This window comes from Myodes glareolus, chromosome 2 (genome assembly GCF_982192425.1).
Source record: "Myodes glareolus chromosome 2, mMyoGla1.1, whole genome shotgun sequence".
NCBI lineage: Eukaryota > Metazoa > Chordata > Mammalia > Rodentia > Cricetidae > Myodes > Myodes glareolus.
The window spans coordinates 107,680,944-107,708,391 of record NC_142027.1 but is presented as its reverse complement, the minus strand read 5'-3'; the positions used below and the strand labels follow the sequence as shown (position 1 = coordinate 107,708,391).

The following is a 27,448-nucleotide window of genomic DNA, read 5'->3' as shown; positions in this document are numbered from 1 at the left end:
CAAGATCCATATCAATGCAAATTATTCATATCTATATCATATCCCCTTTTAAATGTAAAAGAATATTTATAAACAATATTTGGGAATATGGGCATAGTTCTGTCCATACTGCTTTCTGCTATTTGGGAGCACTGTTAATCAGGTCTTTCATAGTGTATCCTATGTGCTAGGTTCATCTCAGTAAGCAGTTGGGCAAAGTAATTTTTGGGAGGTTTTCTTGGGAACTTTTCAGGGGATCTTGTTCCATGATACCATATTGATCTCGAAGCAATCCACAAGTTCTCATTTTCTGTGGAAACAAAAGAAAAACCTCTTTCCCAAAGCAACATGTCCTTAGACCCAAGTTTTGGAATCAAGATACCTTTAGCTTGGTTTAACTTAGCAGCCCATACAATGGGCTCATTCACAATAAAAAAAATTCAAAGAAAACACAATACTACACATAATCCAGACTCTCTGTCAATTTTCCATCTTTGTGTGGCTTATTTTTCTTTCTGTACTCTTTGTCTTTAAAGACTTTCCCTTTTTTTAAATATTTACTTCTTTTTATAACTGTCTATACTCTTTCTTCTCTCTCCCAAGCCTATGTACATTTATCCAACATTGTGACACATTTAGACTTCTTTTATGTCTAAATTTTGAGCACCAAAGACACTCCACTTGGAGCTCATTTTCTTCTTGGCAAAACTGGCCTTTGGGTGAAGAAATGCCTCAACCACTGATAAGACACATGGTATTCAGAAATGGATAAGAGGGACTGTCAAACCTTGCCAAAACAGGGTAAGATAATTTTAATAAATTTCTTGCCTCTGAAAGTGGTCTCTCAATTATTATAGGCCTTAGCCAAAGTTGGTTGCTTCAGTGTGGCAAATGAGACTTTGCACCCAGGTAGCCAGTTGTCTCTGTTACTTGTTGCACATTTTGGAAGTTGCTTGATTGCACTTCCTGCTTACTCAAGTAATATTATTTCCCTTCTAGGATCTTCGATGGGGTTGAATTCTAGATAGTTGTAGTTACTTTCCTCTCATGACTTGGTCAGGTTATTTTACTAGTTAGGATAGGATAATTATTGAATTATTGAATTATTAGCAAATATAATTTTGTATTAAACTTTGAACTCTCATATTTTAAAAAAGAAAGGGGAGGTGCTGTAGGAAGTCTTACAGCCAGTGGTTACCCATCCACTGGGGAATGGCCTCTAATACTATATAAGAAGATGTAGAGCAAGCATCTGAGCTCTTTCTATGGCTATGGAATTTGGCTTCTGATCTCCCATTAGGCAGAGGATTCTGATTTGTGAGTCCACCTCTAAATAAATAACCATTGATTTCTCAATTCTGAGCTAGTATGGGGTTTCTTTTAAGCATCTTTCTTCAGTTGTGGCACCTGCCTTTTCCCGGTACTTAGGAATCAGGAGAAGACAAATCTCTGAGTTCAAGGCCAGCCTGATCTACAGAACACGTTTCAGGGCAGCCAGAGCCATGGAGAGAAACCCTGCCTTGAAAAACCAAAAAAAAAAAAAAAAAAACGAACAAACAAACAAAATACTAGAGAAAGAAATATTTTGGAACATAAGCTGTCCTGGAAATGAAAACCTGATTATCATTAAAATCCCCATTTCAAGCATGTCCAGTATTTTGTTTTACCACATCAACAAATCCTGAAGGATTTCCATTAACTTCTTATTATGGAAGTTAAATAATGAGCCTGATATCCTGGGGTTTGAGTCTTTTTTTTAATTTAACAGCATGACAATTTTGTCAATTCTGGAGTATCTTGGGACACATTTGCCTCATTTTTAAATTTATTCTTTGTGTCTTTCACATTATGTATGTCAATCCCATTCGTCTCTCTTTCCCTTTGTATCCACCTCTGCCTTTGTAATCTCCTGCCTAAAGTAAAATAAAATTTAAGAGAAAAATAAGTATGAAAAAGTGAATAAATGAAGGAAGAAAGAAGAGAGGGGGGAATGAAGAAAAAAGAAGGACATAAGTAAAGAAAAAAGAGAGATTGATCTTATTGTGAACGCTATAGTGTAGCACATCTGTGGTACACCAGCCAGCTGGTTGACAGTCTTAACCATCTATACAGTCTTGCAGAGAGCAATTCTGGCATCAGTAGCTGTGGTGCCAAAGATAGCAATCAAGGTCTCTCTTCTGCCAATCTTCTATGGTCCATCATTTGTTGCCATATTTGCTGATACTCCTGACACCGCCGTGGTGTCCCCTAGGCTGGGCACCAACTGGGCCAGCACAACATGCCTTTCCCTGCAGCCACCTATCAAAACTCTGCTCCAGCTGCCTTCTGACCCCAGAAGCACTCTCACTGGGCCCAAACTGTTGCATGGAGTGGATCAGAACTAAGGGAAGCAGGCTTACTACTCCTGCTCCTGAACCACTGAAGGGGCCCCACTTTAATAATCTTTTAGGGAATTTGGGCATCATTAACCTGTCTGGCTACTTCCTGCTGAGCAGGGGTGCTGCATTCTTGGGGGTATTTTACATCAACATTTTTGGGGGTCTTGGTGAATCAAACCACATAAATTTGCAATGAATTCACAGGTTCTCATACTCTGTGGAGACAAAGGCAGAACCTCTTTTCTAAAGCATCAAATCCTTAGGCTTATATTTTGAAGTCAAAATACCTTTCTTAGCAGTTTCCAGAATCAAATGTCTTTCCCTAGTCCAGAACACAGTCTTAGGAACCAAAATCTTGGTGCAACTCCAAATGAAACAAAAGACAACACAATCAACACAATAGCATGCATCTGTATACATTCTATCTTTTTGAGGCCTTCAATTCACCCTCTTGCCTCCTCTTTATTACTTCCCTACTGGCCAGTCTTTCAGAGGGCATCTCTCAGAGTATCTGTGGGGATGAAGAAACACATACTCCTTTTAATATGACTTGGATTGTTCCCAGTCTAGAACATTTAAACCCACTCCAATAATAAACCAAGGGCTAACTTGAGCTTTTGTTTGTACAAAATCTTTGGCTGTCTTCCTTGTTACTTCTGTGTCTTGTTGCTTTAAGAGTTTCATTTACTTTTTGAGGCCTTCAATTCACCCTCCTGCCTCTTCTTTATACTTATGAGTCTTTTGGACGGTGTCCCTCAGAGTATTTCTTGGGATGAAAAATAAAAACACATTACCTTCCCCAATATGCTCCTTGATTTAGCTGGCAGACAGATCGACCCCATTCACATATCCCCACTTTCCAGATCTCGATGGGACCTCCACTTGCCATGTTGCTGGTGCAGCCTGGATGCTGAGACTGGCTGGAAGAGCCAGGATTGAGACACGGAGGCTTCTTTTCAGGGGAAGAACAGCAACCTTTATTCTTCCCTGATCTAAAGCCTTTTATACCTCTACTGCTTCTGTGGAATACCACCAGGCAGAAAGAACACAAACATCCTTGTCAATTACAGACCACAAGGAAGTTCTGCTGTCAGTCAGGGGGAATGAGGGCAGCTAAATCATAACACACCTCCAGCCACACAGTATGCATCTTAGTCCATATACTTCTACTTGTAATTGTTCATTGCAAACAATCATTGTTCTAATTCAGCTTCTCAAGTTTTTGATCCATTATCAATAGTGGGCCCTCACTGGGACTCCTCTTCGATATCCTATAGTTGTCCTGTGTCATTCCTGAAGTTTTGGATCTACAGTCCCAGTCCCTTCACAGACGGCAGAAGATCATAGATGGGGTGGATGTTGGGTTGGGCCACCGTATCTTCCTGGTTCTGGGACTGTGTTGTTATTGCAGGGTTGGTCAGACTGCCAGCTCTCACATGTCGTCACAGCAAGCATGAGCACTTCAGCACTATCATTGCTAGCTCACTTTATGCAGCAACAAGCAATGATGCAGGACCAGTTTCCTGCTTTAATATCCTCAGGGCCAGCTCACCTACACAAACACCACCAGGGCCATCTCTACTATGTTGACCAGGTGAGGTGTGGGGGCTACTTTCCTGACTCCTGCAGCTGGTAAGGGACAGAGACAACACCCCCACTCTAATGACCTCAGTGCCAGTTCTCCCAACCTGCAACAGATATCTTAGTGGGTAGCATCTTTCCCTCATACAAGCCGGCAAATGACAGATGATGAGCAGGGATGATCTCCATGTTCACTGTTCTGGGTGACTCACCTGCACCCTGTATACAGTATCAGTTATACTGTTTTGCCCAAGTGAGGCACAGAACCTGTTCTTAGAAGTGATGCAGTTGGCAAGGGGTTAGGTCATATCATTTTCCTGCTTGAGGTGGTGAGGGAATGAGGTGGGGCATCATTCTTTCTCTCATGCTACCACATGGCCAACAAGAGAGGATGGGATCCTCTTTCCCACTGTCATGTTTGCAGGGCCAGCTCACCCATCATCAGTTAGCTTTACTTTGCAGTCTAAGCAAGGTATATTAGCCTCTCCTGAGTGCTACAGTTGATAAGGGACAGAAACAGTTCTCCATAGTGTTGCAGCTAACAACGGGCTGTTCCAACTCCATGTAATCCTATCTTCTAGGCCCATTGTGGTATCAGACATGGGCCTTGGTAGCAGTCCAGGCGAAGACATCATTTCCTGGGTGACACTTAACCTCAACCCACTCATCACTGCTTTTATCTCTTCAATCTTCCTTTCCCCACAGGATCTCTCTCTCTCTCTCTCTCTCTCTCTCTCTCTCTCTCTCTCTCTCTCTCTCTCTCTCTTTTTCTCTTCTATAACACACCTTACATTTGCTCACCAAAATAGTGCCAAATCACCCAACACTGCAAGGTCCCTGGAAAGCCCATGTTTTCTCCTCAGCACCCAGAGCAGGCCACCATGGAAATCTGGAAATGCATGTGTGATTACTTGTTCTATTCAGTCATAATCACATTTGCCTACATAATCACATTTGCCTATTTTTAAGTGTGTGACAGCATGTCCTGCCAGTAGTTCCATATGTATGTATGAAAGACTCAGTATGAAAGACTGAGAAATTTGCAGACAATCCTTTCATGATCCAGGGACACATAATATTACTTGCATCCAGTGCTTTGTAAGGATTCTTGCCTTCATTTACCCTTCCTTAGAACTTTTAAATTGTGTGGAATGTATTATTTCAGATGACATGTAATGTGTCCTCATAATTCAGGATAGCACTTCTTTCCCATACCAATTTGCACTTAAGGAAAAGCAAAATCATGTTAGAAAACTATTTACAGTAAATATATACATTTTTAGAGACAGGCTACCAGAAAACAGGCATATTTGTGATTACTTTTGGTTTAATTTCCTGTATCAAAACTTTGTAATTATTTTATATCTATTATTTCTTTTATTGTTTGGGACTATAATACTGCTTCATTTCTCCCTTCCCTTTTCTGCCTTCAAATACATCTACATTCCCCTCATTGCTCTCTTTCAGACATATTGTCTTTTCATTAATTACTATTACATGTACATATATAAATATATGTAAATGTTGAATATATGTAAATGCATATATGTGTGCTTATACATATATAAATAGGTAGATAATAAATAGATAGATAGATAGATAGATAGATAGATAGTTTCCTAAGTACAACCTCAGTTTGTAAAATGTCACTCATATGTATCTTTTCAGAACTGACCATGTGCAAGTGAATAATCAATTGGTGTAGTCTTCCCTGGGAAGGGTATTTCATTAACTCTCAGCATTTCTTGGTTTTCTCTAGTTCTTTATTCAGGTTTGAGTCTTCCTTGCTTTTCTCCCTTTTTTAGGCCAGATCTAAATGTGTCTTAGGTTGTCCTGGAAGTGTCTATGAAGCCCATATTGGCCTAGAGGTCACTGACTTCAATATCTGCCTCCTAACTACTGATCCTAGGGGTCTGTGACATCCATTGATGATTTTTTTTCTCTTTTTATTTTTTTTACATTTGGAAACAGTCAATGACTATTTAGCAGGAATGTATGGGATATAGTCTCTCAACACATACTACTCACTTTGAAGAACAGGTATAGGATGAGTTACACCATGCTGTTGCCTTCTAGGATTTTTATTAATTATTTTGTGTGATGATTTAGTCAACAGCAGCAGATCTTCCCTCTCAAAACTCCTGGGGCTTTGGTAAGAGAATGAATGGGAAAAAGTGACACCGCCATACTGTGTGCCACAAACATGGTGTAGGTTGTTCTGCCTCTTCATCTCTTCTCATCCATCATCAGAAAAAACAGTACTAATCACAGGGTCTTCTGAGTTGACATGGCCAGGTGACTGATTGCCAAGACTGTGCTGTGCTTCATTTCTTATAGCTCTAAAGGAACTTCTTGTAATATTATTGCTTGTTAATTGTTCACAGTTTATCTTTAGGGGCTGGAGAGATGTTTTAGCAGTTAATAGGAATTTTTGTTTTTACAAAATATCCACAGTTGGGTCCCAACACCCTTATGGTTACTCAAACCCAGGAAATCTGATACAACCTCAGACATTCAAGAGCTTCTGCATAAGCATCATGCACATTCATTGCAGTTATGTACACACTTACATATGAAATAGAAAAGAAAAAATAGCTTATCTTTAAATTTGTACACAATTATTATCATTTCCTAGGAAGGAGTCCAACACCAGCCTCCATTCAAAGCATAGATAGTTAATAATTTTAAAGGTTGAACAAATTAAACCATATATGATATAGGATTCCAGACAATGACTTATTTTTGGAATCGAAGAACTTTCCTCCAAATAACAGTTTTATATTTTTAGGAAAAGAGACACATGATCTTTGGTTGAGGATTATGGCCCTTATTGACATGGAAAGAGTTAGAGAAGATTGATTCACCATCATCTTTCTGATCCTTCACAACTATTTTTGGGACTATACCTCTTAGGGGTAAATCCTAAGGTGAAATAGGAAATGAGTAAAACATCAAGCTAAGCATAAGAACATAAGAAATAACCCAGTTTCCAGAGGCAGTCTGGAAGCCCTTCCTCACCTGGGCTCCATATGAGGATCAGAGCATGTGTAGATAAGATAAAAGCTAGGGAAACACAAATTTGAGAAGCTGGACTTGAAAAGTCTTATCAAGTGCTGCACACTGCATGGTAGATACCAATATGGCTCTTTTCTCAGGTTACCAGTATACTGAGCAATCATATTCTTAATCAGTAGTATATATTGTTTGTATAAGAGTGATATATATATATATATATATGTGTGTGTGTGTGTGTGTGTGTGTGTGTGTGTGTGTGCGTGTATATACATATATATTATTTATCCATGGCCCTGGGACATAAAATCCTAAGATCTAGTGTCATCTGAACTCTTGATTTGTATCTTGGCATTCCAAGCACTCTTTCCTTCAGAGTTTGGTGCTTTCTTGCTTTTTCTATGTCCTCCCTGACTAACTTAAAACATATTACTTTTGTGCTGTTTTCATTTCCAAGGAATGTGCTGGGATTTAAAACTGTCTTTGAACTTAAATTATAAAGAAGAGCACAGATCATTCCCAAATGTGCTCATTTGGAGGGCTGTTTTTTGTCATGGCATTCAGCTTTTCCTGGGTTATGTTACTCTTTATTTCCAGAACTAACAAGTGGCTTCTGTGGTTGACCTAGCAGCAGTTGTTGCCCTTTCTTGTAGACCCGGAGGTAAAATCAGGATCAAAGTTTAACCATATCTTTTTTTTCCTAATACAGATTGTATGATGGGTTGCAGCCTCTGTTGGTCATTGCAGAGCCAGACATGATCAGAAAAGTGCTAGTGAAGGAATTTTATTCTGTCTTCACAAATCGGCAGGTATATTTTTCTCTTCTTTTAATGTGAGCAATATGCAAACTGAAGAGGTTATATTTGAAAATATATATGTGTATACATATGTATATATGCTTGTAACAATTATTTTTTAAAAAAACTTGAATATGAAAGAGATCAGAAAAGAGTACATGGAAGAGTTTAGAAAGAGGGATGACAAAGGAGAAATGTAATTGTATCATAATCTCAAAAGTAAAAAGTAAAAATATAAGCATTCATTTAAAAATTGTATTATGAGTTACTGGTGGTGATCAATTTTCTGGAAAGAAAAGCAAATGTGACCCTTTTCAAAAGATAGTGGGGACAAACAGGGTCACATGGCAGAAGCCAGAAGTTCATGTAACTCTGTTGTCTTTGTCCAGAAATGTATTCTTACTCTGTTACCTCATTTCTATGTCAGCTCATAGTCCCTAAAGAAGCTTGGTAGTCATAATTAAGATTAAAGTTGCTGTTTTTCCATTATCCTTCGGTTTTTCTTGGCTGTTTATTTATTTCATCTGGCAGCATGCTTAAGGCTTTGTTATTAAGTGTCAGTGCTTGCATTCAAGTACAGTTTTGTCTAATGACAGAGCCAGGATAAATTACCAAAAGAAAATATTAACATTATTCAAGTTCATCTCTTCTTACATAAACAGCTTTAAATTTTTCTTTTATAATTTTAATTAAAAGATAATTGTATCATTTTCTTTTTCCTACCACATATTTCCCCATTTGTAGAACCTCATCTTATTCTTCCTTTTTCATTTTTGAGAAAGAGTCTCACTATATGACCTAGATATCCTAGAATTCAGTAAGTAGATCACGTTGACCTCACAGTCACTTCTGCCTCCCAAGTATAAGGATTGAAGGCATGTGTCTCCAAGTCAAGCCATGGTTCCCTCAGTGTGTAAATCATGCTGGTCTCCAACTCACAGAGATCTGCCCTCATTGACTCCCAAGTGCTGGGAATAAAGCCGTGCACCACTTAGACCATTTCTCATTCTCTATTTTTTATTATTCTCTCATATGTTATATTCTGTCTGCAATTTCCCCTCTGTCCAGTCCTTCTAGTTTCTTCCCCTACCTCCTCTCTCTCCCAGATCCTCTTCTTCTCTGCACCCCTTCAGAAAGGAGCAGAACTCCCAGAGATATCAACCGAACATTTTATATAACAAGTTACAATAAGACTAGGCACAAACCCTCATATCAAGGCTGGATAAAGCAACTCAGTAGTGAGGAAATGGTCCCAAGAGAAGGCAAGCGAGTCAGACACAAACCATACTCTCATCGTTAGGAGTTGCACTAGAACACCAGCTGCTCAACCATAACATACACAGAGAACCTAGATCAGACCCATAAGGCTCTGTAATTTTTGGTTCAGCCTTTGTGATCCCCTATGAACACTCTTTTGTTGATTCTGTGATCTGTGCCCTTGACTCCTCTGGCTGCTAAAGTCCTTCTTTCTCCTCTTTCTCAGGGTTCCCTGAGGTCAACTTAATGATTGTCTATGGGTCTCTGTGTTTGCTCCCATCAGTTGCTGGACAAAGCCACGCTGATGACAATTGCACTAGGCTCCAGTCGATGAGTATAGCAGAATATAATTAGGAATAATTTTGGTGATTTGGGGGGGGCAGGCATGTTTGGTTCTATCCTGGGTCTCTGAACTATCCAGACTCTGGTTGAGGCCCTCCATGCAGTTTCAGTTGTGGCTTCTCTCTCAAAGTATGGGCTTTGATCTGGACCAGTCACTGTTTGACCATTACCACAAGTTCTGCACCTCTGTTACCCCTGCACATCTTGTAGGCAGAACAAATTGTAAATTGAAGATTTTGTGACTGGGATGATATCCCAGGTCCACCATTAGAAGCCTTGCCTGGTTACAGAAGATGGTCAGTTTAGTCACTATATTCCTCATTACTAAGTATTAAGCATAGTCTATTTTTTAATTGTGTTGTTCTTGGTTCCTTGTTTTTGAGTTCTTTACACATTCAGATATTAATCCTTTTCAAACATATAAAGATTCTCTCCCACTTTGTGGGCTTTGTCTTCACTCAATTGATTGCTTTTATTCTTTTGGTCTCTGTGTACCAGACCTCACTTGTACTGGAATTCACTTTGTAGACCAGGATGAACATGAACTCACAGAGTTCCACCTGCTTCTGCCTCCTGACAGTGGAAATTAAAGGTGTGTGCCACCACCACCAGATAATTAATTGCTTTCTTTGCTGTATTGTGCTTTTAAATTTCATGAAGAAGCATTTGTCAGTTGTTAACCTGATAATTGCTAGACATACGGAGTTCTATTCACAAATTACTTTTTTACACCTAGTGTAAGATACACACTACAAGATACTGTTCTACCAGATTTGACATCTCAAGTTTTACATTGAGGCCTTTGATGCATTTTAACTAGATTGTTATAAGGTGATGGATATGGAAATTTATTCCTCTGCATGTGAATATCATGTTTCATAGTACTATTTATTGAATTTGCTTTTTTTTTAATAGTGTCTCTTTTTTAACATCTTTGTCAAACATCAGATTGCTGGAGTTGTATGTGCTCATGTTTAAGTAGGCTGTTTGTTACATTATTCAATAAATCTTTTGTGTGTGCCATATTATATTTATTACCATAGCTATCGAATGTATTTGAAATGTGGAGTAACAATCCCTCCAGCATTGTTCTTTTCCTAAGGAAGTTGTGCATGCAGTGGAATCAAAGCTCAGCGCCATTGTCTTAGCTTCTCAGTCAGCCTCCACCATCAGACACATTTAGAGAGTCCAGTTTGATTACATGCTCCATCAGACCCATTCTAGCTGGCCTTGCTGATCTCTCATTAGATCTGTACCATCATCTAAGTGGGTGAACGCACCCCTTGCAGTCCTGACTTCCTTGCTCATGTTCTCCCTCATTCTGCTCCTCATTAGGACCTTGGGAGCTCAGTCCAGTGCTCCATTGTGAGTCTCGGTCTCTATCTCCATCTATCACAGGGTGAAGGTTCTATGGTAACATGCAAGATATTCATCAGTGTGGCTATAGGATAAGGCCAGTTCAGGCACCCTCTCCTCTGCTGCTCAAGGAGCAAGCTGGGGACATCTCCTTGGACACCTGGGAGCCCCTCTAGAGTCAAGTCTTTTGCCAACCCTAAAAAGGCTCCCTTAATTCAGATATATACTTACCTGCTCCCACATCTATCCCACCTTCATCCCAACCATTCCATTCCCTCAAGCTCTCCCCATTCTCCCCTTCTCTCTTCTCTCCCCCATCTCCCCTTATCCCCACCTCACCCCACCCCCATGCTCCCAAATCCTGCATGGCAATATTGTCAACTTCCAATATCCAGGAGGATAGCGATATGATTTTCTTTAGGTTCACTTTCTTATTTGGCTTTTCTAGGATCACGAATAATAGTTTCAAAGACCTTTAATTATGGCTAGAATCCACTTATGAGTGAGTACATACCATATTCCTCTTTTTGGGTCTGGCTTACCTCACTCAGTAAAGCGTTTTCTATTTCCATCCTTTTGCTTGCAAAATTCAAGACGTCATTGTTTTTTACCGCTGAGTAAAACTCTAATGTGTATATGTTCCACACCTTCTTTAACCATTCTTCTATTGAGGGGCACCTAGGTTGTTTCCAGGTTTTGGCTATTACAAATAGTGCTGCTATGAACATAGTTGAACAAATGCTTTTGTAGTATGATTGGGCATCTCTTGGGTATATTCCCACAAATGGAATTGCTGGAACCTGAGGTCAGTTGACTCCCAGTTTCCTGAGAAACTGCCACAATGATTTCCATAGTGGTAGCACAATTTTGCCTTCCCACCAACAACGGATAAGTGTTCCCCTTACTCTACATCCTCTCTAGCATAGGCTATTGGAAAAAGAATAGCGGCCCGCTTCCCGCAGCCTCCCCTGCTAGCATTACCCGAAATAATTACATGGAAATTGGATTCATTTAAACACTGCTTGGCCCATTAGTTTCAGCCTCTTATTGGCTAACTCTCACATCTTGATTAACCCATTTCTAATAAACTGTGTAGCCCCACAAGGTGGTGACTTACCGGGAAGGATCTTAACCTGCGTCCATCTTGGAGAGGAGAGCTATACTGTCTGCCTCTCTGCCTTCTTCCTCCCAGCATTCTGTTTTGTCTTCCCCGCCTACATATGTTCTAACCTATCAGGCCAAGCAGTTTTCTTTATTAATTAACCAATGAAAGCAACCAAAAATAGAGAAGACCCACCTACACCAGGTTATCATCGGTGTTTTAGATTTTATCGATTCTGACAGGTGTAAGATGGTATCTCAGAGTTGTTTTGATTTGCATTTCCCTGATAGCTAAGTAGGTTGAGCATGAACTTAAGTGTCTTTTGGCCATTTGAACTTCTGTTGAGAATTCTCTGTTCAGTTCAGTACCCCATTTTTTATTTGGGTTAATTAGCATTTTAAAGTCTAGTTTCTTGAGTTCTTTGTATATTTTGGAGATCAGACCTTTGTCTGATGAGGGGTTGGTGAAGATCGTCTTCCAGTCAGTAGGCTGCCTTTTTGTCTTACTGACAGTGTCCTTTGCTTTACAGAAGCTTCTCAGTTTCAGTGGTCCCATTTATTAATTGTTGCTATTATTGTCTGTGCTACTGAGGTTCTACATAGGAAGAGGTCTCCTGTGCCCATGTGTTGTAGACTCATTCCCTCTTTCTCTTCTATCAGATTCAGTGTGGTCAGATTAATATTGAGGTCTTTAATACATTTGGACATGAGTTTTGTGCATGGTGATAGATATGGATCTATTTTCATTCTTCTACAGGTTGACATCCAGTTATGCCAGCACCATTTGTTAAAGATGCTTTCTTTCTTCCATTGTATAATTTCAGCTCCTTTGTCGACAATCAGGTGTTCATAGGTTTGTGTATTAATATCTGGGTCTTTGATTCGATTCCATTGGTCAACATTTCTGTTTTTGTGTGTGTTTTGCTATTTGTGCCAATATCAAGCTGTTTTTATTACTGTAGCTCTGTAGTAGAGTTTAAAGTCGGGGATGGTAATGCCTCTGGAAGTACTTTTATTTTATAGGATTGCTTTGGCTATCCTGGGTTTTTGTTAGTCTACTTCCTTTTATCTATACTTTTGCTTTTGATCTTCTTTACCTTCCTTCTTTCTCAATGTTTATATGTCTGGATGGCTGATGACTGTCTGGCTTATGGACCTGGGAACCTCTCTTGTTCTCTCTTCCTCCTTATCTCTTTTGTTTCTCTGTCTTGAGCCTACATTTCTCCTATTTATTCTCTCTGCCTAGCATCTCCACCCATTCTTTCAGCCTAGCTCTTGGCCACTCAGCTCTTTATTAGACCAATCAGATGCCTTAGTCAGGCAAGGTGAAACAGCTGCAACACATTTTTATATAATTAAACATACATCCTTACATTGTTAAACAAATGCAACCAAAAAGTAACACACCTCTACACAGTTAAAGTAATATTCTGCAGCATAAATAAATGTAACACATTTATACATAGTGAAAGTAATATTCTATAACATATATACATGTATACATACATACAAGCAAAACACTATCATTAGTTCATTAAATGGGGAGGTGGTATCAAGAGCCACTTTCCCCCAAATGTTGTTTCTTTTTTATTGTACTGATCTTCTTTGTGTCTTGGGGTAATCATAGCAACTAAGAGTTCATGTGTGTTATAGTCCTGTCATGTTCAGAGGCCAGTCTGACAATACTGCTCTAGTTCTTGAAGTCTTTCAACCCCTTCCTCTAAAATATTCCTGGGCCTTGGGTAGGAGTAGTTAGAGATATTCTGTCACATAACATATTCTTAATTTTTGTGTATAATTGTTAGGTATTCCATGTGGTTAGTGACATCTTTACACCACACAATGTGGTTATAGTATCCTTCCTTTAGTTTGAGGCATTCTACATATTTTAATTTATTTTTCATGTGTGTATATTTTTCATATGTGTATATTTTTCATGAGTGTATGTGTGTGAATTGAAGGTGTACGAGTGATCACAAAGACAAGAAGATGGTATCACATACCTGCATATTGTGTTTGTTAGTTGTACACCACCAAATATGGGTGCTAATAATTGAAACAGTGTCCTCTGCAAGAAGAGCAAGTGCACTTAACCAATAAGGCATCACTCCAGTCCCAGTTTGAGGCATTGTAATTAAAATTATTGAGATTCTAGCATAAAACTGGACACCTAGAAGAGGGTCAGAAACTACATTAAGGGAATATTCTTTCTTTTATCCATGTTTGACAACTGTTTAGATAACCAATCTCATGAGGGACAAAATCTAATTTTCTTGATATTGTAGTGTTCTGGTATAAAAGGATTATTGAGAAAGGGTGTCTCTGGTTGTGAGAATGAAGAGTGGAAGAGAGTTCGAGTATTGCTAACTCCAACCTTCACCAGTGGAAAACTGAAAGAGGTAAGAACATGAAGAACTTGTATGATAAATGTAGAAGAGTATATCTGAGAACAACTAAAACCAGTATCTCTTCAAAGGGATGTTCTTTTGAGCATTACATTCTAAGAATGGTATCTGATCTATTGAGATCCATTACATTTAAAACATGATTATCTTCTCATAATTATAGATGTCTTGTTATTTTGGGACTCAGAACCTCACATTTTAACAACAGAATGTTTTGTATATTATGCTTAGATGTTTCCAATCATCCAAAAGTATGGAGATGTGCTGGTGAAAAACATGAGTCAGGAAGCAGAGAAAGGCAAGCCCATTAGCATGAAAATGTGAGTAGTGGGGTACGCATTTTCTGGGGCCTTTTGTCAGAACATATGGTCACAGTATCATGCAGGGTGAAGGACAATTTTCTCTCTTGTGCTTAATATTTACATCTGTACCATCCACTATGATCTGGGTTCTCACAATCAACTTACCAACCGGAATTGGATCAATCCATTCTGTATTTTTTACTGTACTATTCCTTCTTGGAGAATGCCAGGATTTTCCATTTTGTTCTATAAACACCATAACCTGGAAACTTATTCTTAAGTGTTGCCATTGCTTACCCCTTTTCCTTCTGTCTATCTTCCTTAACTTCTTGGAGGTGTTTTCATAGTTATTAAATGAGAGAAGAGTGGGTTTCTGTGATTTTGCTTTGTTCCCTGTTCTGTTCTTTGAATGTTCCCATTAACTCCTGGTATTATCTATGTAATAGTATTTCTTTAAAATTCTTGTGGTCAAAATCATTCATCCCAGAATAGTTATACAAATATGTATCTTTAAACTTCATGATACTGTGACCCATTTAGGTCAGCAGTATAGCTAACATAGTGAAAACAAGGAAAGCACATAACACACGTACTCCTAGGGTCTTGCACAGAGTTATGAAGGGAACTGTCCACAAATTCTTGCCTAGTAGACTTGCCACAAGCAGAGCTGTGCATGCTATTCTTAGACATTGTTTCCCAAAGAAGTCATATGACTCCCACCAGCTACTGTTTTGCATGTTAAATTATTTCATCACCAGAGTAAAAGAGGAATGTGATGTTACTCTGCTATGAACCTTATGAGAAGTAACAATTCCCTTCCAGATTGCATTGGGAAAATCCCCCTTGTGTATGCAACACAAAATTAGGTTAGTTGTTGTCTTGTTGTATACTCTAGAAGAAAATTATATAGTTTTGAAAGGAAGAATATTTTAGAATAACAATGGGAGTGGCAAATAATAAATATGAGAGGTAGAGACAGCTGACCTGAGTTCATAGGAGCTTATGGAATCTGGACTGGTAGTCAGTGAGCCTGAATGGCACCGGCTTAGGCCCTCTGCATGTAGGCGACAGTCATGTTGCCTGATCTGTTTGTGAGGCTCATAGCAGTAGGACAAGGACTGGTCCCTGGCTCTTAAAGTGCTTTTGGGAACCTATTTTCCACACTGAGTTGTCTTACCTCAACTTGGTGCAGAGGTTGGAGCTTGATCCTATCTCCACTTTATGTGCCCAGCTTTGTTGAGGCCCAAGGAAGGTCTGCCCCTTTTTGACTGGAAACTGAGGAAGAGTGTATGGAGGAGGGGTAAAGAAGAGGCCTAAGGAAGGAATACGAAGAAGGAAAGGAGGGGAAACTGCAATCCAGATGTAAAATAAATGAAAATTTTAAATTAATAACACCCCCAAAGGAGAGGACCACGAGAGTGGTACATGAAAGGGATTTTGTCAGGAAAGAATGTTATTGTTTATAACTGGACAGTCTAAAGCTTCAATTTCTGTGGAGGATTTTAGAAAAATACCAGGTAAAAAACAAGTTTATTCTAACTTCATCAAACTGAAAATGGAGAAGGTTCTGGAAATGGTGTGGCTAGCAAAATCATGCTGAATTTGGAAGACATCACAATATATACTTGGGCGACAGATAAATTGTCAGACAGCTCACAGGTTGTGTGTGTTATTTGTTAACTCCCCTGTTTCTCTACTCAGGATTTTTGGGGCATACAGTATGGATGTAATCACTGCCACATCATTTGGAGTAAACATTGATTCTCTCAACAACCCCCAGGATCCCTTTCTAAAGAATACCAGAAATCTAGTAACATATAGCTTTCTCAAACCACTGATTATATCTGTAGGTATGTAGCCTATATTTCAACTATGTAAACATTATAATTTATTTTCAATTAGTATGCAAAGTAAAAAATTTCTCATAGTGTATACATAAACACTTAATTCTCTCCCCTATCTCACTGTCCTCACTCTATGATCTAGCCCTATTATCCCCCTTTATGCGTTCACATCACATGTGGTTATTCACCATTGCTTAATACTTTTCAATACTTTCATAGGTCTAGGAGATTTGAATAAACATAAACTGAAAAAAGGAGAGGTAGGTTTGTACCGTCAGATTATGTAGAACAGTTTCATCTCAAAGGAAACTGAGCCACAGAGGTCCTATTAAGCAGGGCATTCCATGTTCAAAAATGAAAAAAAGGTATAAAGAAAGCCTCCCAAAACCTTACATTAAATGTAAAAATTGAGAAATTGTAATGGCCTTCTAAATTGAACTTTATATAATATAAATAAAGAATAACTCAAAGAAAATGAGAATGGGGTGGTCATTGGATAATAAAACCAACAAGCCAGAATAATTGGTTGTCTCACTGCTGCAAGATCCTCTGTATATATTTTCCCAAAAGTCCTGCTCCAGAATATTTTTGCATGTTGGCTTTCAACTTCATATTCTTAATAGACTATCCACCATGATTGTGAAACAGCCAGTTGGACCAGTGTGTAGTGGTTGGATCATGATTATTTATGTTTTGATAATTTTGTAAATGTTGTTTTCTTGCTAATCTCATGTTGTATGTATTTGTTGCTTTAGACATGAGTACAATTAAATTAAAGTAAATGATTATGTCGAGTGTTTTGGGGAAGTTTTAATGCCAGCAATAATGCAAAGCAGAAATAGAAGGATTGCATTTCTTGACCTGTCTGCTCTAAAATCAAGATTTTAGTTCAATACCAAATGCTGGAGGTGGGGTTTCATGATATGACTCTTGGCTAGCATGTAAAAAGCTGTGTATATCACCACTAAAATTGCAATTTCTAAAATGTTTACACTAATTCTGTCTCATAATCAAATCTGCTCTCAAACATGTGTGAGTCTCTGCCTCAGCCCCTAATGGGTTGTATTCATGGATGTGCAACTGAATGTAAGTATAACTTTGTATTCCTATATATTTTTGCATATTAAAGTTGTACAAGCAAAAGCATATTGTAAGGAGAGAGCTGCTTGTTGGTTCCGGGTTGCTTAGCCCAAAAGTAATCATACAGAAACTGTATTAATTAAATAACTGCTTGGCCCATTAGTTCTAACTTCTTATTGACTAACGCTTATGTATTAATTTAACCCATCTCCATTAATCTGTGCATTGCCACATGGCTTTGGCTTACCAGCTAACGTTTCTGGTGTCTGTCTCTGGCAGGGCTACATTGCTTCTTCCTGATTCTGCCTCCTTTCTCCCAGAATTCAGTTTTGTTTTCTCTGCCTAGCTCTCTTCCCCTAAAATTCTGCTATAGGCCCAAAGCAATTCCTTTATTAGCCAATGATATTCACAGCATAAAAAGGGGAATTCCACATCAACATATAAACCTGCTTTTTGGTTTTTATTACTTAATAGAAGTGATAAGATAGTGAGCAAGCTATCATTGTCTTTTCTCTGAACATGATGGGAAAGATTTATTCATTTATTCATTTCTGTGTTAGCTCTTATTTTCCATAGAAAGTTTTCATCAACAAAAGTGAGTTACTCTCTTTCTGTTTCTTTGTAAGAATGTTAAGCAGGGATGAATGTTGAGTTTTACCTAAAAATTTATCAGAATACTCCATCTCTGATTGCTTGTGTGATTTGGCTTTATTCTGTCTTGTACCTCCTTGGATATCACATATATGATTATTGACCAGGATTCATTTCATGTTTCTGCATTCAGTTGGTGAGTGATTTCTTAATAAGGTTTCTGCTGGTACTTCCAAATCATGTATCCATACTGGATTACTTTCCAGGATATATTCTGATTTTAGTAGCAGGGAATTACTAGATTCCAGACTGAACTTTCACATGTTCTCAAGTTTTCTAAGTTTTGAAAATGCTTATGAAGTATTGATAAGAATCTTCTATTAACTATTTCATAGAATTCCACACAAAATCTTTCTGAAGTGGCACTCTCCTTTCTGGGTGTTTTTTATTTGTAACTAGTTTTTGGTATAATAAACATTCTATATTTCATAATTCTAATCATTTCTACCAATATTTCCTCATTTTTGTTGTTTTTACCTAAATTATTGAAATTTTGCAATTAATGAATAAATAACTGTCATGAAATAAAATTTTCATTTTAATCATGTTGTTTTCTTTTATCTATAGCACTCTTTCCATTCCTTCACTGAATATATGAAAAACTAAATATCTCCGCATTTTCAAATGATGCTATAACATTTTTAAAGATTTTTATAGAAAAGACCAAAAAAGATCTACTTGAAAATAAGCAAGAGGTAATATATAACAAAATTTATTTCAATTTTGAGGTAATGCTATCACATGTCACACATTCCCCTTACAAGGTTCTACTAGAATTTTTTTATTGATTCTTATTGAGCTCTACAGTATTCTTTGCTCACCTTGATGCCCCTCCCCCTCCCCTTCAACCCTCTCCCAAGGTCCTTATGTTCCCAATTTACTCAGGAGATCTTTACTTTTTCTACTTTCCATGTAGAGTAGATCTATGTATGACTCACTTAGGATCTGGATTTTTGATGAATTTGGTCTGTTTAATTTGATTTGTGGCTTGCTTTTATCTTGGGCTATGTCTTTGAACATTGAGCATGTTACTGAAATAGCCCAGCTTTATCTAATATTTCCTATATGGTAGCCTAAGAATGATGATAGAAAGATGATGTTAGAAGAATGTCAGGGAATTAGTATCTTTCCTAAGGTGTTATTTCATTTTGTTGAGCATTCTGGGATCTGGAGCATTTGTAGGTGATCACATAAAACCCAGAAATGAGCTCCAGAAACAGTATTTGATGAGTATGGAATATTGGTTAAGAATATGTCAAGGAAACATCAGATTGATATGCAGAATTTCTTTCTACACAGTTATCTATGGTAGGAGAGGAAGCTAATAATCATCTAGCAATGGCCTGTTCTTAGCAGACGCAGATGCTCAGAATGAGGGAAAGCCACGAGAAAAAGTGTTGGACATGGCAGCATTATACTAGGCTATGACAGATTCTTTGTTCTCCAAAATCTATGGATGAGTATTTTGTGTCACTAGTGATTTAGGCAAACTTAGTCATAGTCTGGCCGTAATTAGGTCATATCCTCATAAGAGTTGAAGGTCTTGTTCCATTCTCATCTTTTACTTCACAATACAACTTATGCCCTTGATATTTGTGTCTGCTTTCAGAACCGAGTGGATTTTCTTCAACTGATGTTGAACTCCCAGAATTCCAAAGATGTGGAGGCTCATAAAGGTAACTAATAATGTCTTGGGGTCTAAAAGAAAATCACAGAAGGAGGGGCTTATTCTTGAAATATAAGGGAGTCATTTAAGCAGAGAAGTTTTCCAGCTCAAATGCAAAAAGAGATATGTGAGCTATGGGCAGCAGTCTGAGGAATTATCTAAAAGTACAAGGTATAAGGATGCTCAAAGTCTGAGGATTATTGCACCTTCTATCAGTGACAGGGAAACTATACCCTTGAGATTTCATCAACATGGCTACTTAAGACCTGAATAGTTCCAGAAACAATTGACATTCTTACATAGGAGAGGGAAATCACATGAGGAACCACCCTAAGATGAAGAGCTGCAGGGACTATAAGTCTTCCTCAGGAATGAGAACCTGATTGGCTATCCAATATCAAGTTACTGGCCCTAGACCTAAAATATGTAGGCAACATTAAGAAGACTCAGCAGACTGTATTTATATGATTATTCATTTGCATGTATGTAACAATAATGGTTAATGAAAAGGAGACCATAAATTTGGTAATGAGTGGAGATGTAACATAGGAAGAATAAGAGAGATATCAGGAAAGGGTAAAAATTGTATGATTAAATTTTATTAAACTTACAGAAATCTTAATGTCATCTGTGAGCATGACTTTCATGCTCTAAACACATCCAGTGATATGTGGGTCACCTGCATCAATCAAATGCTGATTCTCAGTCTCCTTCACAACCAGTAAATCATAACCTCTGTCTGTAAATCTACATCCATAGGATACAAGTAGGATGTGCAGTGGCCACACATAAATGTTTACTGCGATTCACATGGTAGAAGTGTTTACTAGCTTAATAGACTAAGGAAGTGTATTTTTCCTTTCAAAATGATCTACTACAAAGAAGAAAAAAATCACTATGAGTGAATTATTTCCTCTTCATTTCTTACACACTTTTACTGACATTAGTAATTTAGAATAATGTTTTTCCTTGTATGTTAGTATTAAAATGGTTGGAAAATTATAATTATCTAATTTTGTCACTTATACTACATTTAAAGTCAGTGCACAATTTAAAGAGTACTTTTTACACACCAGTTTGCTTCTAGTATAGTCTCTGACTTTTTCCTCACTAATAAGATTTTACATGTTTGCAATTTCTTTTTAAATCATAGTTTACAACATGTTTTGTGTTTCCTGAGATTAGTGAATTTTTCCCTTTCATGTACTTCTAGAGCTTTCTTTATAAAACAGTACTTGTAAAAATAAAGATTACTTTTAGAAACATTTTGGCTCAAAGCTCCATTGATGGTAATGTAACATTTCCTCAATACTCACCACCATAGAATCAAATACATTCCTTAGCAATTAGTATTCCCACTCTAGTGGTAGATACATTATACTTGATTGGTAGGCAGTAACATACTATTGTTACAGAACTTTATAGTTGACATAATGTTTAATTTTTGTCCATTACATCCTATATATTTCGATAAATGTAAGATGTGAATATCCTATTCAATTATGGTGACAATCAGCAATTTCTGTGCCTTTGAAACAATTCATGTTCTTTAAATAGTTATTGTTTGAGAATTTAATACAAAAGTTAATGCATTGTGGTCAAATTTACCTACATTCCCTCCTCTCTACTTTTTCTTAATCCCCCACCACTTTTCCACCATGTTCATATCCTGTCTTTTATTTTAAAAAAAAACCTACTGATTCCTTGGTGCTGCCTGTACATGATGAATGTAGGACCATGTATGGCAGTGTGAGTAGAATCTCAGATCCCCATCCCTTCAAAAGGGATGTCTCTACATTTCTTCGTACTCATCAAATGCCAATAGCTCCTCATTTACATGTGGGGCATCATAAACCCCCTCCAACCCACGTTGGGATTTTGGTGGGCTTAATGTCATACAAGTCCCCTGGGTGCATGCCACCTCCTGTGAGTTTATCTGTGCAAGGACCCTGCCTTCTCCAGCAAACACTCATCCTGCAGATATCCACCACTTCTGGCTCTGACATTCTTTCTTTTTATACAAGGATAAACTCTTAGCCATGGAGCTAAAAGCGATGTAATATAGATGTTCCATTAAGAACTAAGCACCACACAGTCTCTTATTCTTTGCATGTTGACCAGTCGAGGATCTCTGTATTGTCATCTATTGAAAAAAAAAATAAGTTTCAATGATGAAGGCTAAGAGATGCACTGACAGAAGGAAAAAGATAAAACATTAGGGAACAGTTTACTCCTGAGTCGTTACACTGTTAAACTCTTCCATAGGATCTATGACCCACTCTGCCATATACCTTTGTCCTAGTTGACAATATCAGGCTTGAGTTCTTTCCCAACATTGTGTTACTATCGTTCCAAATGTCATTACCAAGCAGGTTAGTTATTATTGTTACTCACAAGGTTTACAGCTAGGCAACAAGAGTATTGATTACTATCCCTTCCCTGGCAGAGTACATAGAAGCATGCTTCACTGTGAAAGTTGGTCAGCAGGGATAAAACGTCAAGATTCATTAACATCTTGATTTCTTCATGTCTGTGACTTAAATATGTAGTGTCTTCAGCAGTAAAGTCTTACTATCAGTTCTGAAAGGTGACAAAGAATAAGGGCCATAAACAGTAATGTTTGGAGACCACAGACCAGCAACTATCAAAAGGGATAAAACTCAGCTATGGTCTTTCTTTTCTTTCCTTTCCTTTCCTTTCCTTTCCTTTCCTTTCCTTTCCTTTCCTTTCCTTTCCTTTCCTTTCCTTTCCTTTCCTTTCCTTTTCTTTTCTCTTCTTTTTTAAATGATGTCTAGGGAAGATTGTGTCCCTCCATAATAGTTAAGTTAAACTTTTTTTTACAGATGTGTTAAAAAAGGAGTGGCCTGCTGAATTCCTGCCGGGATCCCAGCTCCCTGGCTACTTTACAAATGAAATAATTACACGGAAACTGTATTCATTTAAACGCTGCCTAGCCCATTAGTTCTAGCCTCTTATTGGCTAATTCTCACATGTTGATTATCCCATTTCTAATAATCTGTGTAGCACCATGAAGTGGTGGCTTACCAGAAAAGATTCAGCATGTCTGTCCTGGTGGCTGGCTGCATGGCATCTCCCTGACTCTGCTTCTTTCTCCCAGCATTCTGTTTTGTCTACTCTGCCTATCTCAGCTGTTGTCCAATCAAAGGCCAAGGCAATCTCTTTATTAACCAATGAAAGTAACACATAGAAAGATGACCCTCCTACATCACAGATGTATATATCACTTAGAGTAGCAAGATTCCATGAGATTTTCAAAAAGTTGTTTGGTCTTAGTTGCACCCCTCTACACCATCTAAACTCTCCTGAACTATTGCTGCATTTTGCTCCATCAGACTTCATAGTTTGTACTCTTTCCCTAAAACACCATCAGAATCAGTTACTAGGTTTCTGACTTCTATGGTTACTCCAACTTAAGTACACATATTGAAAGAATCAAAACTAGCATTTTTATATTAGGGACAACATGCAGTGTTTTTTTTCTATATCTGGGTTATCATCATCAGAATGAACATTTTCACCTCCATACATTTCCCCAAGAAATTTATTATTTCATATTTCATTAAAATACATTGTTTTTCTGTGGTGATATTTTGTTTTTGATCTAACAAATAATGCTTGCCCAAAGATCAGACTTTGGAGCTAAGCCACTAATTAGCCATAAACGACAGGCAGTGGTGGCACACACCTTTAATACCAGCACTCTGGAGAGAGAGAAAGATAGATCTCTGTTAGTTTAAGGCAACCCTGGGTCACAAAAGATGATCCAGTCTAAAACAGAAACAGAACTATATGATAATGGTTTACACCTTTTATCCCAGCCTTGGGAGTCACATGCCTTTAATCCCAGAACTAGTAAAATGGAAAGAGGAAGCGATATGACTAGGTAGAGAGTAAAATATAAGGTGGAAGGAGACAGAGCTCAGTCCATTCAGTCTGATGATTCATGAAGACAAGATCTTGGCAACTTTGGTCTAATGATTTGGTAGAGATAAAAAGTCTCTCTGGTGATTGGATCTTTTACTTCTCTGAAATTTCAGCATTTGTCCCAATATCTGACTCTAGGTTTATTATTATTATTTTTATTAATATTATATACTTGTTATTTATTATAATTTGAATTTATTCTATATGTTTCACTGCTTATAGTACTATATTTTCAGTACCATTCTTCAATTGGTGGATATGTAGTTTACTGTTAATGGAACAGCAATGAATATATATATATATATATATATATATATATATATATATATATATATTCTAGTGTCCCTACAGTAAGATGAAGAATCATCTGGGAATAAGCCCAGTAGCAGTATATCTGGATAATATTAAAGATATATTTTTAGCCTTTTGAGGAAGCTCCACACTGATTTGCATAGTGACTGCACCAGTTTGCTCTCTCACCAACACTAAATAAATTTCCCCTTATATTATGTTCATGTCAGCTTTTATTGTCATTTTTAATCTTAGTCTAATTGGGGTAAAATGAAATCTCAAAATATTGATCACTGCATTTTAAGGATGACTAGGGGTATTGAACATTTAAAATATTTCTCAATCATTTTTTATTTTTTCTTTATATAGCTCTCTGTTTAATACATATCCCATTATTTAATAAGGTTATTAGTTTTATTGACTTTTAGTATTTTAAGTTCTTTGTTTATTCTTGACACTAACTCTCTGTCCAATATGTTGTGGGAAAATTTGAATTTTTCCCTAGTCTATAGCCTGTCTTTTCACTCAAATAATGATGTTCTTTGTATGAAAAACATTTTTAGATTCATGAGGTCCACTGCTCAGTTACTGGCATTATTCCCTATATTACTTGTATCCCTCGGAGTAGATAATTACTCTTGACTATAAACATTGTCCTCTAGCACATATAAGTCTCATATTGAAGTTCTTGATCCATTCATTTGGAGTTGAGTTTTGTGCAGAGTGAAAGAAAAATCTATTTTCATTCTTTAAGATGCAACATCCAAATACCCACTTAGATCAACACCATTTGCTGAGGAGGCTCTTTTCTAGAATATGTGTTTTTACCATTCTGTAAATTGTAAATTCAGATGACTGTAGGATTGTGGGATCACATTTGATACTCAGATCTTTTCCAATGATCAGTGTGCTGTTTAAATGTCATTACTATGATTTTTTTATTGCTCTAGAACTGCAGTGTAACTTGAAACCAGGGCTGGTGATATCTACAAGAAATATTTTTAAATTTCTGGATTTTTTTCTATTCAAGGTCTTTTTGGTTTCCATATGAATTTTGAAATGACTTTCTATATCTGTGTAGAACTGCATTGGAATTATGGAAGGGATTTCACTGACTCTGTAGATGGCTTTTCATATGTGGCCCATTTTACATTATTAATATTACCAATCCCATGGGAGTTATTGACCTTTTCTGTTATCTTCTACAATTATTTTCTTCAGTGTCTTAATGTTTTATTATGCAAATCTTTCACTACTTTACATTTATTTCAAAACATTTGCGAGGCAACTGTGGATGAAATAGATTTTCTGATTTCATTCTTGGTTTGCTTATCATTGTTATTATGAAGTTATTGATATTTGTATGTAAATTTTGTATCCTGCTATTTTCTAAATTTATCAATGATGGGAATATTTTAGTGGAGTTTTAGAGTTCCTTTTTATAAAATCATATACTCAAAGATAAAGATACATTGTAGTTTATCTTACTTTCTCTTGTCTTACTGCCGTATCTATAAATTTTAGATATTGAGGAATTCAAAGTCTCATAAGACACAGTTTCAAAATCTATATTATGCTTAACTGGAAATTCTAAAACATATGTATGCATTTCTAGATGTGTATGATATGTCATAGTCAGGACAAGATAAACAATTTAAACATATTGATAGCAGAAAAAAAGATAGAATAAATAATTTCATATGTCACAACTTGTACAAGCTTACAGCCAGATCAATTTAGTGTAGAATTTAATCATACATTCAAAAAACTAGCATCACATTAGAAGATCTCAAAATTTTCTGTAAAATAAAAATGTATAAAATATATAAAAATCTTTTTATAAATTCAAAATTACTCTGATACAAAATATGGGTTAAAAAGTGAAAAAGTGGTAAATAGGCAAATCTCCCTCAAGAATATACACGCAAAATTTCTTGATAAAATACTTGCTAACCAAATTAAAGAGAACATGAAAAAGATCATTTAGCTGGATCTAGTCTTTTTTGTCGCAGAGATGCATGAATTACTCCATTAATATAAATCAACACATATAACCAATGGCATAAAAGGCTCAAGTAGGGAAAGTTCAAGATCATCTCATTAGATGGGAAGTTGCCTTTGAAATAGCCAACATCTCTATATGACAAAAATCTCATAGAATCTCTCAATTCATGAACATGTCTCAACATAATATGGGCAATATAAAACAAGGCCACATTCAAACCCGTCTAAATGGAAAAAATTCAAAACTTGTCCAGTACAAGAATTTCCATTCACTTGAACTGACATTTTTTAAGAAAGATGTTGCTTTCTAGTAAAGCTACTCCTGGTCTCTTTCATTTCTAAATATAGCCCTGAAATCAGCTACTAGTTGACAAGTAAGACCATTTACATGCAAATCTCTAGAAAGCAACTAGAAAATACAGGGCCATTTTCTTGACTATGCGTTATGCTCTTAAATCTCTCATCTTAAACTTTACTTATGTAGAATGCCTGATTGTGAATCATTGGAGGTTAGCAGTCTTTCTCCACTCTATTTTGCTTACAGCTGTACAGTGTGCAGCAATTTGATTCCTATCTAACACTCTGCTTAGTGCCCTACATTATAATCCATGATAATCTAATATATAATATTTTCTATTTTTTATTATTATACAGAATTGCCTTCCACACATTTGATAATTTCTTTTTTAAATTCATATAAACAGGGACTATTTCACTTGGTCTAATATATGTTGCCTTCCTGTAGTGACAGAAATATCTATTCTCATTCTAGCACTCTCTGATATGGAGATCATAGCCCAGTCGATCACATTTATTTTGGCTGGCCATGAGACTACAAGCACTACTCTTTCCTTTATTATGTATACATTGGCCACTCACCCTGATGTTCAGAAGAAACTCCAGAATGAGATAGATTCAGTCTTGCCCAATAAGGTGAGTGAGTAGTGCCTGGAGAGAGATGGAAAAAAATGAAGGTCTAATGAGAAGCTCTTCTTTCATACTTGCACTGAGAATTGTAGTAAATATAGTAAGCATTGGTTCTTTCGGTAATAGTCACTGAAAATGTATGGAAATAAGAAAAAGAAAGACATGGAGAAAATTGTGTTCAGAGAAAATAATAATCTTTTTAATTCCATTACTGTTCTAGTCATATCCACTGTCTATTTCCATAGTGACAGGATCCAAAAACATACATAAAATACTTAAGATTTTAATAATAAGCATACAGAAGTCAAGTGTCTCCTTTAAATTTTACTTAATTAAAAATTAATTTAATATTTATAAAGGTTTTGCCTGAATGTTTATCTATGATCCTTGTGCATGTCTGGAGATAGAGAAGGCCAGAAGAGAGCATCAGTTCCCCTCTAAGAAGAGCTCCAAAAACTGTGATCTATAATATGGCTACAGGAACTGTCTCTGGATCAGACAGAACAAATAGTGCTTTTAACCAGAGGCAT

The 27,448-nt window shown here is 37.0% G+C and overlaps 1 protein-coding gene across 1 annotated transcript in view; it reads left to right on the top strand.

Moving 5' to 3' along the window:
• The window catches only part of LOC125398824 (cytochrome P450 3A6-like), a 57,388-nt gene that overhangs the window by 15,072 nt on the left and 14,868 nt on the right, over positions 1 to 27,448 (top strand). The window contains 7 exon segments of the mRNA XM_087898080.1: positions 7,660 to 7,759; positions 14,089 to 14,202; positions 14,440 to 14,528; positions 16,212 to 16,360; positions 18,653 to 18,780; positions 19,695 to 19,761; positions 26,764 to 26,924. Coding sequence (XP_087754206.1) covers positions 7,660 to 7,759; positions 14,089 to 14,202; positions 14,440 to 14,528; positions 16,212 to 16,360; positions 18,653 to 18,780; positions 19,695 to 19,761; positions 26,764 to 26,924 — 808 coding nt within the window.